Here is a 12,894-nt window from a genome sequence, read left to right on the forward strand (position 1 = left end):
AAAATCGTTACTTAAGCGGGATCAACTCTTTGGCACACCGTGCAGGTCTCCCTTCCTCCGCGTTAACTGCACTTCTGAAACGCCTGCTGGACGGCCATGGCGGGGGTTCCGGCTTCTGCGGCTTGTGGAGGTGGTCGGGGAGGGAAGCGGACCCTGAGACAGGCTGACTGTACGTCGGTTTTTGTATGGATGTGCTTTTCTTTAGGTTTCACCACCTTGTGGAAGCTGTCTTGTCTTCTCCAGCTTGAGATGAATTCATTCTGTTGCATGGATGGAGGGCCCTGGCCAAGTGGGAGGAAATAATTTACCGTCTCCTCACCGAGGGCTTTCGGCATCTGCTCTTCCTGGTCAGCTGGGAAGGTCTGGCAGCAGCTGCTCTGAGGAACACGGGTGCTCAGCAGCCTGCCAAGGCTTTGTTGCCTCAGCCCAGCCACATGCCCTGGGCTTCTGCACTTAGCAGTGGGCCCAGAGCCATGAGGAAGGGAATTCAAGGGTGGGGGCTGGTGGTAATTAGCGGCTGCTCCACATGTGTCCCATTTGGCACGCGTGGACAGGTATTATTTGCCCTCTTCTGTCCTTGGGGACAGGGGGACCAGTGTTCAGCTGAGTTGTGAAGGTTTGCCTGTGTTCCATCGTCACTTGCGTTTTCCGGGGGCTCCTTCCTCCCTGGCCAGCACGAATGGAATGTCCTGTGTTAACGGACAGGAAAACGACAGTGCGGTGCAGCCCAGGAGGCCTCAGTCAGGCGGGGCCTGCTGCTCCTCAAGCCTGACCGCTTTCAGGGTTGGACAACCCAGTGGAATTTGGGGTCTGAAATGACCCCTGAGGAAGCCCGGGAATACCGGCTTGGTGTCCCTTCCTGTCCCCAGGTCCTCTGGGCTCCTTGGGAATTGGCTGTGCTGAGTGGTCAGCTCTGACATACTGGTTTCCTTTCCCCTCCCTGAGTTTTTCTTTCCCTCTGCTCACGGCTGCTGGCACGATGACCCCAGGCCTTTCTCCATCATGGCAGCTTCGTAGCCCGGCCCCTTTCTGCCTAATCAATCTGGTGTGCTAGCGGCACCCCTCTTGTCATCCAATTCATCTCCACTTTTCATGAAAGCTTTTGCCTTGCTTTTTCTCTTCCTCAACCTGGTTTTGGCCCCATGATAGCACAAGTAGTCAGACTCCAGGTAACAGCACCAGAGATGTGGTTCTTAGTTGCTCTGATTGTTCTGCTTGTGTTGGAAGCCTCTTGAAGGCAAGGGCGGTTTATTTGTGAATTCTCCACTGCTCGTAGCTGGTCTTGTGGAAACATTCGTGAGCAGACACTGTTCTCAGATGGCAGAGTGCTGATGTCTGGGGAAAATGCTTAAAAATGGAAAAATTACCTTGGCAGACTGAGGAAAAAGCCACAGTATCATAATTTGGGGGAGGAGGGGATTCCTCAGCTTCAAATCAACCAAATGACTTCACTTTGGAGTTTTCCTTATCTATAAAGGGGTGGGGATCATAGTGGATTGTCTTTCCAGTCCCACCCAGCCCTGAAAGGCTAATTTCCTTCATTCTTTACCTTGATCTTTCTCTTAAAATTAAAACTAATGAGCTGTTTCTGGATCTCGAATTTGGAATTTTTCATTTCTTTGTAATTTTTTCCCTGACGCATTTTGCAGTTTTCTCTGAGTACGTGCTGCTAAAGGAAATTTGGGTTTGCCATTTGGCCACCATTTAGGAGAGCAGACAAAATGCTATACTGTTCTGTTTTTTTTTTTTTTTTCTCCTGACTTGGAGCTCTTTATTTCTAAAAGTAAATTTTCTCTCAGGGGCATGATTTTAACTTACTTTTTGTCCTCCCACAGACACGATGAGGCGAGTGGTACGACAGAGCAAGTTTCGGCATGTATTTGGACAAGCAGTGAAAAATGACCAGTGTTATGATGACATCCGGGTTTCTCGAGTGACCTGGGACAGTTCCTTTTGCGCTGTCAATCCCAGATTCGTTGCCATAATCATAGAAGCGAGTGGGGGAGGAGCGTTCCTTGTACTCCCTTTGCACAAGGTAAGTCATCTGACTTTCCATCCTGTGAGATGACACCCTCCAGTAATCTCTCTTTAGCCTGTAATGGATTGATTTTGGAGACGGATAGTTCACTAAGCATTGTGTGATTTCTGGGACCATTAGACTCTGATGTAGTTGAGGTTAAGTTCCACACGCTTTACTAACCACATCAGTTTTTCTCTGACAGAGAATCATTAAACAGAATGGTGAACTCTGTTCTGGACGTGCTCTCTATGGATAGGAAAGATTCTTACGGTGATGCTGTGAGCGTGGAGAGGCACAGGGACTTAATGATTTGGTTAGTAATCATCCGCTTGCCTTAAAAGATTCCCAAAGTGCAACTTTAAAAGCAGTAATGTTTTTAAATGGGCAGAAATTGTAAAAGATATATAAGAAACTCGTGTGTATGTGTGTATGTGTGAGTGATCATGAGGACTGAGACTTCTTGGTTTTGTTTTGTTTTTGAATGGTAAGTGCGATGAGAGCCCGAGAAAATGTCCCCAGACAATGCACATTGCAAGTCTGTGCAGTAGTAAGTTTCAGCATAGGATCTAAACAGCGTTCACAAGTGGTAGAAATAAAGGCTCTCTACTGAAAGTGGTTCCGTGTGATTTTCAGCCTGCTGGGCTTCCTAGTTCTCCCTTCTGACTTCATCCTTCCAGAGAACCCTCTCCAATATGCGGGAGCAGATAGGCGGTTTGTAACTTTCTGACTGTTCTTGAAAATTGTAGATGAGGTCTGTGTGAGCTTTAACAGGAAATCCCAGAATTGCAAATAATGGGGGGGTGCACAGGCGGGAAACACTGAAGGGAGAGCCTGGAAAGAGTCATTTTCTGATTAGCTTTTGGGAGGAAAATAGGTTTGGTGAGTCCTGAGCCCTCATGATAAGGACGCAGAGTCTGGGTCACGTCACAGCTGTTTCCACTCTGCTGGGAACAGTGGGTCTCCCTGAGCCCGAGCCATGCCCGTTAGGGGCGTGTCTCCTCATGATGGGCCGTGTGATTCTGAAATGGTTACGGTCCGTAAATTTCTGTCAAAGTTTGTTTCCCATTGTATTTTGGTGTTTTTTTCTTAGGAAGACTTTTGCTGGGAAAGCTTCCAGTTTTTTTTGACTTTTCATTCTCTCAGATGCTCGTGACTAAACTTGTTTTATTTTAGCATCTGATCTGCACCTCGGTGACTGGATTGATGTGGTATTATACAACAGAACCATCTCACTACAGAAACAGGACATGGATGCCTTTGGGGAACAAATCTGATATATGTCTCCAAATGTACTTTCTTATTGGCAAAGTTGTCTATCATTTTTTAAAGAAGACTCTTTTCGTTAAATTGAAATTAAATTTTGTACTCAGATACTTTCACTTTTGTGGAGAAGACATCTGCTTTGGTGGTGAATAATTCATTCATTTCAGTTCAGCCACTCAGTCGTGTCTGCCTCTTTGCGACCCCATCGACTGCAGCACGTCAGGCTTCCCAGTCCATCACCAACTCCTGGAGCTTGCTCAAGCTTGTGTCCATTGAAGTCGGTGATGCCATCCGACCATCTCATCCTCTGTCATCCCTTTCTCCTTCTGCCTTCAATCTTTCCCAGCAGAATAATACATTACACTGTTACAACTGTACTTACCTGATTTTGGAGTGGGATTTGGAATCTGATGCCAGTAGTGCATTTGATTGCCACGACTTCTTAGTTGATTTGTCTACCAAGAGCAAGGAGCACTTGAAAACTTGACTTTCAGTGGTGTCTTAATGGTGGCTAGCTAAGAAGACACCTCAGCTCGTTAACCAAGATCAGGCTCTGAGGCACCGCGATCTCTTTTGAGTTCAAGAGGATAAATTTAAGACTTTGGTGGGGTTTTTTTGGCTTCAAAGAAATGGAACAAGCCAATTAAGAAACCCAAAATCAACTTCCAAGTGGCTAATCTTCCCCTGAGTTCAGACAGTTCTCTTCAAGTCCCACATCCACAGAAGGCTTTGTGAGTCCACCTTAGCTTTCACCAACCATGGGAAGCTTAGGGTTCTGCTTATACCGTGTAAGGGAGACTCGTGTGCAGGTCCAAAGCCAGCTGGATCCGGTGCTTTGGTTTTTAACATGAAGTGGTCAATAAGTAGATTTTACCATTTTGTTCTTTAAGCAACTGTATAGGAATTAGGATAGAATAAGTTGCTTCAGAAATTATCATGTTTGAGCAAAGTGGTGGTTTTGGAGGCGCCTCCAGGGCCTGTCTTTCCCAGGCTTGTAATAGCATTCTGTGTGGCTTTGGTCCTTAAATATTAATTTGTGTTGGAGGAGGTGACATTGGCATGAACTAAGCCCAGTGACACCCATTGGAAATAAAGCCAGTACTTGGGGCTATCACATTTTATAATCAGTGGGTTCACACATACTCTGGGGTTTTTGTGTATTAAAGCATGTGTGTTGCGCCCTTAGGATCAGCGTGGTGTTGAGGAAGGAACACAGGCCCAGGAGGCAGGAGCCGGGCACTCAGTGCTGGCTCGGTCACTGACTTCTGGTGGGGCCTGGATTCCTCACTCTGTCCTTCTCTCCCGTTTCTCTGTCTGGAACGTGAAAGGCTCTGTATTATATGAAAGCGCCTTTCTGCTTTGGCAGTTCCAGATGATCTCGGAAGTATTTCCTGTCTCCCGTGGCACTCAGTGTTAATATGCTTTCTCATTTGGCTACCCAGGAGTCAGCAAGGGAAATGCTGTTGTTCCTTTTTTCCCTCCTTAGTGCCAACACGTAACTTTGCGAAGTAGGTGCCTGTTTACTCCTGGTTGCTTTTCCACCAAAGGCAAGGCTGAGCCAAGCAAAGAAAAGTAATCCTTGGCCCCTGTAGACAGTCCTGTGTCTCAGGAGCTCTTGAAAGGCTCTCCTAGGATGGCAGGGTCTAGCCCAGAGCCCTGGAGTGTCAGGTAACACTCCCCTTTCTTTTCTTCCTAAGACCCTGTCCCTTAACTACTTACTACCCGTGCTTTTAGAAAATAGAACTCTGTTCCACATTGTCAGGAAACCTACATTTCTGCAGGCTTTGTAGGGCCAACTGCCCCCGGATATCTGTTTCCTTTTAATTTTGGTTTAATAGTATATATTTGAATGAGGATCATAAGTTTTACGTTTTCACAGTGATGGTTCATTGTTGGATGTGCACAGTTGGTTAGATGTGCATGTGATCAGTTGGTCTGATCGTCTGTAATCTCTGTCCTCCAGGAGTGCTGTGTCTACCTTTTGTTGTGGTCAGTTTCCTTCCACCCTCCCCCCACTCCCCTGGAGATTGCTGGTGCTGAGATGTTTGTCTCCCCTTTAGAAGGGCAGCCTTGAAGGAGGAAAACACTCAGGACCCTGAGTGCATGTTGAACCCTTGATCCTGAACAGGATTCTGCCCTGGAAAAGAGGTCCTGCGACTTCAGTGTCTTGGCAACTTTGAAAAAGTTTTATAACGAGGTGCTGCTTTTGTTTAAAGGGAAGGGAAAACCAAATTCCCACATGTAATATGAAGCGATGCTTGAAATGAAGATTGCAGGAAATGATGCTCTGGGTGTGTGTTGGACTCCTGTGTGTGAGGATGGCAGTCTAGGATTTCTCTAAACATGAACCTAAGGAGATGCGTATGCTTTTAAATAACTATCTCAGAGATTTCTGGTAATGTGTGTCGCCCCCTGCTCCCCACCCGCCACGTCCTCCCCCCATGACCTCTGCCGCTGCAGTTTTTACCCCTGGTTATAGTCAGCCAGGCTGGTTTTGGCAGTGTTTGGGGGGTTTTCTGTCCATATTAATATTGAATACGTGTGTATTGATCTTAAGATGTATTGTGACTCTTTCTGAAAGGCTCCCCATTTTAAAACATGGTCCCTGTGAGTTTCTCTTCAAAGTTAGTGTCAGCAGTACACTAACTGGTGTACTGGGACTTATTGTAGCCTCATGAGGCTTGTGGTTAGAGTCTAGGAGAATCATGGTCTCTGTCTTCCAGGACTTTAAAAATGGAAAGAGTATTAGAGACAAATACATTGATCTGTACACAGCAAGAGGTAAGCTTAGGAATGAATGTGTTTATTTAAGTGTATTGGTTTATGAGGTTTTTATCCAGAAGATTTTATAGGATTTTAAGGGGTCACTCACTGCCGGGGGAATGTAGAAAGTACTGAGCCCTGAGGTGGGGCAATTTAGATTAGCACACGTGATTCAGGGTTTCTTCCTAATGGTTCCATCAAGCTGCGGCATGCTGTCCTGTCATGACTTCTCAAGGTGTGGCCTAGTACATGTTCTTGTTCTTTGGTCTTTCAGAGGATGAATAATAGCATTCTTGCCGAACAGAAGTTGGCTCTGTGGTTTTGGCCGTGGGGGTTTTTTCCCCACAACTGCACAAGCTGCCATGTCAGAAGCATAAAAGTCTGGCCCGCTGTGCGCTCTACCACGTGGGCCTGAGCAAGCCTTCCTGAGTGTGGGAGCCACACTCAGGACATGGGACGGAGGCATTGCCTTCCCTCTTGTGAGCCAGTGTGGCTTCCATGAGCACGGCAGTGTTTGTGGGTAGGTGTGTGCATGCGCGTATGTACACACACACACACTAAAGCTGCCGATCACAGAGAACCTGGAAATTCTAACCTAAACAGGGGTTGAGGAAGTTGGTTAGACTTCTTTGCTCGTGATCTCTTATCCACTTGGGTGTAGGATGCAAAGTGGAGGGCTCCTGTCTTCCTTCCTCCCTGGACAGTTCTTACTTGGGAGGATTGACATGATTGCTGATTTCTTCTTCCCAGCAATTGCCTTGGAGAGCAGGTGTGCTCTTGGCCATGCCAGGGTGGATGTGGCTCAGTCTTTGCTAACCTTCTGGGCCTCTGTCTCCTTTCTCCTCTTGCTCCTCTGGTGTAGCTGTGTGCTGCCTTCTTATACATCGGTATGTTTCTCCCATATATTTTGTGGGAATCTTTGGGATCTTGCTTTATTTATGTCCGTGAACTATCTTTCCAACTCATTTGTAGCCCTTTACAACTAGAGTTTTGTGAAAGAATTCAGCCCTACAGAAATCATCTCAGTGAATATATTCTTAGTTCTCTCAAGGAATGGACATTGCTAAGCCTTGTAGATGCATAGGAAAGAAATTAATCCACTACATAAGTAGCTGCCGTAGGGCGTTAGGACTGAATTCTTCCATGAACTCAGGTTGGCAAGGGCTGCTTTAGAGTACTTTTCTGTCATATTTGTTGAAGAAGAAATTTGTTGAGGAAGAAATCTTGATTCATTGTAGTCAGTATTCTAAGTGCTGCTGCTTGACATTTAGTATCCAGCTCAGAGTTTACCTCTGATTCACTGAGACAGTGGAAATCACACTTTGGATTTCCTTAGCTGCTGTCTCAGGCTGCATCCTCACATTGTCAGGTAACTATACTTTTAGCCAGCTAACAGATAAAGGGAGGGTGATGGGGATGGTGTGTAAGCTGGATGGCTGTCTGTGTGGCAGGGCTCTCCATCGTCTCACTTTACCCACTGTGGCAGCAGCCTCCAGAGTGGCCGCCAGTGGTCCTCACCTCCTCGTGTCACGCCGTCAGGCGGTTTCCTCCCACATTAAATGGAAGTGACCTTTGTCGCCGCTAGGATATGGAGGAATCAATGGAGTGTGGCTTCCGAGACTAGGTCTTAAAAGCATATTGACTTCCACTTTGTTTCTTTTGGAGCTGCTATGTTGTAAAGACCCTCAGTTAGCTTTATGGAGAGGTCCTTGGGACCACCTGCCAGTGGCCAGCACTGACTTACCAACCTCGTGAATGTGCCATCTTGAAGGTGGATCCCTGCAGCCCTGGCTGACACCTTGGCTTATGAAAACCCTTATGAAAACCAGCTGGAACCACCCAGATAAGCTGCTTTTGCACTCCTGACCCCACAGAAACTTTGTGAGATGAGAAATATTTATTGTTTTAAGTAGCTAAATTTTAGGATGACTCATTAAGCAGTCAAAGACACTTGGCCAACAAGATCAAACCAGACAGTTCTAAAGGAAATCAACCCAGAATATTCATTGGAAGGACTGATGCTGAAACTGAAGCAGCAATACCTTGGCCACTTAATATGAAGAGCCAACTTATTGGAAAAGACCTAATGCTTGGGAAGATTGAGGGCAGGAGGAGAAGGGAGCTGCAGAAGATGAGATGAGTGGATGGCATTGTCGACTCAATGGACATGAGTTTGAGCAAACCCCGGGAGGTAGTGAAGGACAGGGAAGCCTAACATGCTGTAGTGCATGGGATCGCAAAGACCTGGACACAGCCGAGTGACTGAGCAACAACACTTGAGCAGTAGTGATAACTAAAACACTGTACAGTTGACACTTGAACAACTAGGGTTACAGGCACAGACCCCCAGGCAGCTGAAAATACACATTTAAGGTTACAGCTGGTCCTCTGTATTCATGGTTCTGCATCTGTGGATTCAACCAACTGTGGATCTTGTAGTGCATATTCATTGAAAAAAATCAGCATCCTAAGTGGACCTGCCTAGTTTAAACCCATGTTGTTCAAGGATCAGCTTGTATTCTCAGAATATGATGCTTACTTGACTCATAATGTTAGATCACACAATGGGTAAATAAATAACTCAAGATGGTCCTTTGCGTGCATGCTCAGTCACTTCAGTTGTGTCTGACCCTTTGTGACTCTATGGCCTGTAGCCTGCCAGGCTTCTCTGTCCGTGGGGTTTCTCCAAGCAGGAATAGTGGCGGGGGTTGCCATGCCCTCCTCCGGGGATCTTCCCAACCCAGCCATCAAACCCATGTCTCTTATGAGGCTCAAAGGCCTTTTGGGTAATTTTAGATACTCTTTCTACCTCTCCTTTAAAAAAAAATCTATGTAGATAAATACATATAGATATATAGGATTCTTTAATAAATCTTAAGTGAATATCGAGGGATTGTGTACAGTAGCAAGAGAAGTTTATGTTAGATGGCAAGATACTTTTATCCTGTGTTCTGTGATTTTGTCATAACCCAAAAATGTGTCATAAGGTTATAGTCTGCCTTAGGTGTAACTTCAGATTATGTTATTAATTTTGGGAGAAAACTGTAATGTTAACATAGATGGTGGGACTAAAGGTGATTTTTATCTTCTTCTTTATAATTATCTGTACTTCTTTCAAAATGTTTTATAATGAATTTATTACATGTAAATATTATTTTTAAAAAGCGTTATCATTAATATTACCAAAGTGTATACGAAGAGCTAATTGTTTAAACTTTAATGAAAGCTAATTCAGTACTTTAGAAAAATTACATTAATTCATTCACATGCTTATTTATGAGACATTTGAGCACCTGCTCTGCCAGAACATGTGTTGGATTCTTGCTCTTAAAAAGGTTTTGCCAACAGTTGACACTGATCCCTGCAATGGGGAGATATGTTTGTGCCTAAAGGGCTCTTGACACAGCTATGGGAAATGAGTTCTCACTGAGCCTCAGAAGTCAAGGAAGATGTCACAGAGAATATATACAGTCTGTGAAAATAAAGTCTTCCAGGATAGAATACTGGAAGTTGGGTTTCTCCTGAGCATGGGAGCCAGAGGTGAAACAGAAGAGGAGCCCAGCCAACTCACTAAATTCATGAGTGAGAAGAGGGGCCTGTCCCCAGGAGGGCAGAGAACCAGGGAGAGCCCTGTCCCTCCTCCCTGCATTGGGAAGACCTTTTCTAATATTGGAGAAATGGAATGTTTGATTAGGGGGGAATTAGGAGGAGCTGTAGAACAGCCTTTTGGTAGAAAAATCTCATACTTTTGGGCCATTTTTTCCTTCACTTCCAGTGTAAATAGTGCAGAAGTGGAATTTTCCTTCACCATTATATGGGGAAAACCAGAGCAAGCATTGCTCTGCATTTTAGGATTATTGTTAAAACTGGATCCATATAGCATCTTTGCACTGTTTCAGCTTCAGAAAGTGGTGGTGACTTCATGTCATATTCACGGCATCAAGAATGTGCTTGGCGGGTCCCATTCATACATCATGTCTTAGTTTTTGCGTACAGCAGGGTTGCTGTCATACACCTGTTCTACAGTTGCAAAAATTGAAACTCAGACCGAGTGACTGCCCAGAGCTCTGAGTTCTTCCATGGATTAGAACTTTGAGTCTCTATTTGATTTGTACATGTATATTTTTGATTAACATTTATTTTTTCCACTGAGGGTGAAAGATGTAAAAAAAATAGAAACCATGGCCTAATTGACACTTAATCCTTTGCATTCTTTCTCTGGGGTTGGAAGGCTTAATAACAAAAAACACTAGCCTGTCAGGGCTCCGATTCCGGCAGCTTGAGAATTGTCTCGAGGTTTAGAAAGTGCTTGGTCTCCACCGTGCTTTGCGCGCAGACAGCGGCTGTGACGGAGTCGCAGCAAGCTCACATCATTGAAGGCTTCCTTTAAGTGCCAGGCGTCGTGCTGATAAGTGCCTTCTTTCATGGACTAGTTCAAAAGGAACGGCAGTCTCCCGATGGCGCTTTTCTCTGTGACCCTCAGTCACTGCCAGCACCTGCTGGATTTGCATTGGCTGCGACTCACCCTGACTGTACGCCGCTGACAGGCAATTTCCATCCCCACAAATAGCGGTGCCCCGTTTTGGAGAGGGCTGGTGATGCCGGTAGCCCTTTGTACAGATGTGGACATTTGGCACAGGGTAGCTTTGGTATGACGGGCCAGAGCATTTACGCAGGGCCAGTGTCCTGATGTGTCCTGGGATGCCCATTCACTGCCTCCTGAAGTAGATGCTGCCTCCTGCCCTGAGCACCTTAACCGTTGATGGTACGGACAACTGTGAAGGGCCAGGGGGTGGGGGCCAGCAGTGGCGGTGGCGGTGGCGGCGGCAGGCACCAGGTGCAGAACAATGACTTCCAAACTGTGTCCCGAGCGCCGCACGGCCTCATTACCACATGAAGCGCCACAGAAGGACCTTTGCATTTTCTCCCAGTGACTGTTGGGGGGCCAGGGGGGACACCCTCCTCACCCCCAGTTATTAACAATGGAGCACAAAGTCCTGGCAGAAGAAACCTCACCGTGTACCCGGGGGCTATTTTTGATTACAGCAAGTGGCTATGTCTCAGCGTATGCCCTGGCAGATGACGCCGCACCCCCCACCCCCACGCCGGCCCTCATCCTCCACCCTCCCCTGGAGATGAGCAGGCAGCCTGTCCTTTGTGCGTTTCCTTGGCTGGCCTCTGGCGCTGCTGCAGTTCACTGATATGTCCACAGCAGCCGGCCCGCAGGCCTGACAGGCTCTGACAGTGGTTTTTACCATATATGGCCATCAGAGCTCTGGGGCTGTCAGCCGGCCAGCATCGTTTCCTTCCTTTGCTTTGATTGGCTGCGCAGCGGGCTTGGAGAATGGTGGGATCTGGGAGTCTGTGGTGAGGGGAAGCCACTGAGTCAAGTGCAAAGAACATTTAACTCTTTCCTGGTTTTCTGGAGCATGTGAGCCCGGGCTGAGCACACAGGCAGTGCTGCTGGCAGAAGCCTCTGTGTATAAACGTGATGATGACCCCACGTCGGGCACACAGTGAGGAGCAGGTTTCTACATACCAATTACGCTACTGAAATAGACTCCAGGTGCCGTAGACACATTCCTGCCATCCCTGCTTGTCCAGAAGCCTCTTTGTAACCATATGTAGTAGACATTCTGCTCGCGCCAAGTTGAATTCCGCGCTGACTGGGGGTGGGACCTGAGCTGAGTCCAGGCTGAGCCTGAGGGCAGTGATGAGCACGTGTTGGCCTTCTCAGAGGAGCAGGGACTTGGGTTTCCTTTCTGGCTGAGCTATAAGTCGGGAGTAAATGATACAGGCTACTGAATTGGGTCTCTGCTCTGGTGCTCCTGCTTGTTTACAACCACTGCAAGATGTCAGCTGCCTTGGCCATGCCGCCCAAAGCATTTGCCTAAAGAAAGAAAGGAAAAAAAAGAGCTGTGATATTTTTCTGGTTTTCATCCCCACTTCAAGGAAGGGTGGGTTTCTGCTCTAAGGCCTGTGGGTAAACCAGTGCAGAGCTGGGATTGGAAGGGGTGGTTCTGGGGCTTTTCCTCATTCATGGAGGGTCCTGTGGGAGGAACCCCCAGGGTCAGGGAGATGACACTCAGGACAGGGGTTCGGCAACCAGTTCCTGTCCTTTCTGAGTGGGTATTGAATACTTTGTTTTAGTTTCCTGTAGTTGCTCTTACATTGATGGCTCTTTTGCTCTCCAGCTTTTCCTTTCAAGCTGAACTGTGTTTTGACTCATTTCTGCTTCGTCATGGGTTCCTAGTTTTTCTTTGTTCTCAGACCAGAGGTGGCATATGGAATTATCTGTCTGCAGTGATGAGTTTCGCTTTATGAATCTTCTGTTGCGTCGAGCAGTTAAGAGATAGGCCTCTCCGTTTGCTGTCGTATATTTAGGCGTGGCTGAGCCAGGACGTGCCAGCTCTTCCACCTTTCTGCTTTCGGATGATAAAATAGCCATAGTTTTACAATAACTGCTCCCAGATTCTTCATGGACTTTTAAAATGGTCTCCTCTCTCTTCAACCCAGTTTTTAAAGAGGACATGCAGTGCCAGAATGGTTTGCTTGGCATTTTCACTTGTGCCCATAGAGACTGTTCCTTTTTGCTCATAGGCAGGTGAGGGCTCCCACACCATGCCTGGCGGCTGTGATGGCCGGCTTACTTTCCAGCGCCCGGTAACCCAATCTGTGTGTGCTCTTCCTGAGCCCCTCCTCTCAGCTCCACCTTAAGGTTAGCGTTTCTGGTTCCCTTAAGGTAAAACCTCCTCAGAATGTTCCATTCCTGGGCCATGAAGGAGCTGTCACTCTTGGTCACCGCCTGTCTGCAGGCCCTGTGTGGTGTGCATTGGTCTTCCCAGTCA

At 46.8% G+C, this 12,894-nt stretch overlaps 1 protein-coding gene across 4 annotated transcripts in view; it reads left to right on the forward strand.

The window, feature by feature from the left end:
• Positions 1 to 12,894, forward strand: part of CORO1C (coronin 1C) — a 79,440-nt gene that overhangs the window by 26,130 nt on the left and 40,416 nt on the right. For 3 of the 4 annotated variants that reach the window (XM_060400805.1, XM_027956653.3, XM_060400807.1), the window contains exon 2: positions 1,836 to 2,035. In XM_060400805.1, coding sequence (XP_060256788.1) covers positions 1,836 to 2,035 — 200 coding nt within the window. Of the gene's footprint in view, positions 1 to 1,716; positions 2,036 to 12,894 lie in introns of all 4 variants that reach the window. The other variant, XM_060400806.1, reaches the window with a different exon arrangement.

Source organism: Ovis aries, chromosome 17, assembly GCF_016772045.2.
Source record: "Ovis aries strain OAR_USU_Benz2616 breed Rambouillet chromosome 17, ARS-UI_Ramb_v3.0, whole genome shotgun sequence".
In the NCBI taxonomy this organism is placed as follows: Eukaryota; Metazoa; Chordata; class Mammalia; order Artiodactyla; family Bovidae; genus Ovis; species Ovis aries.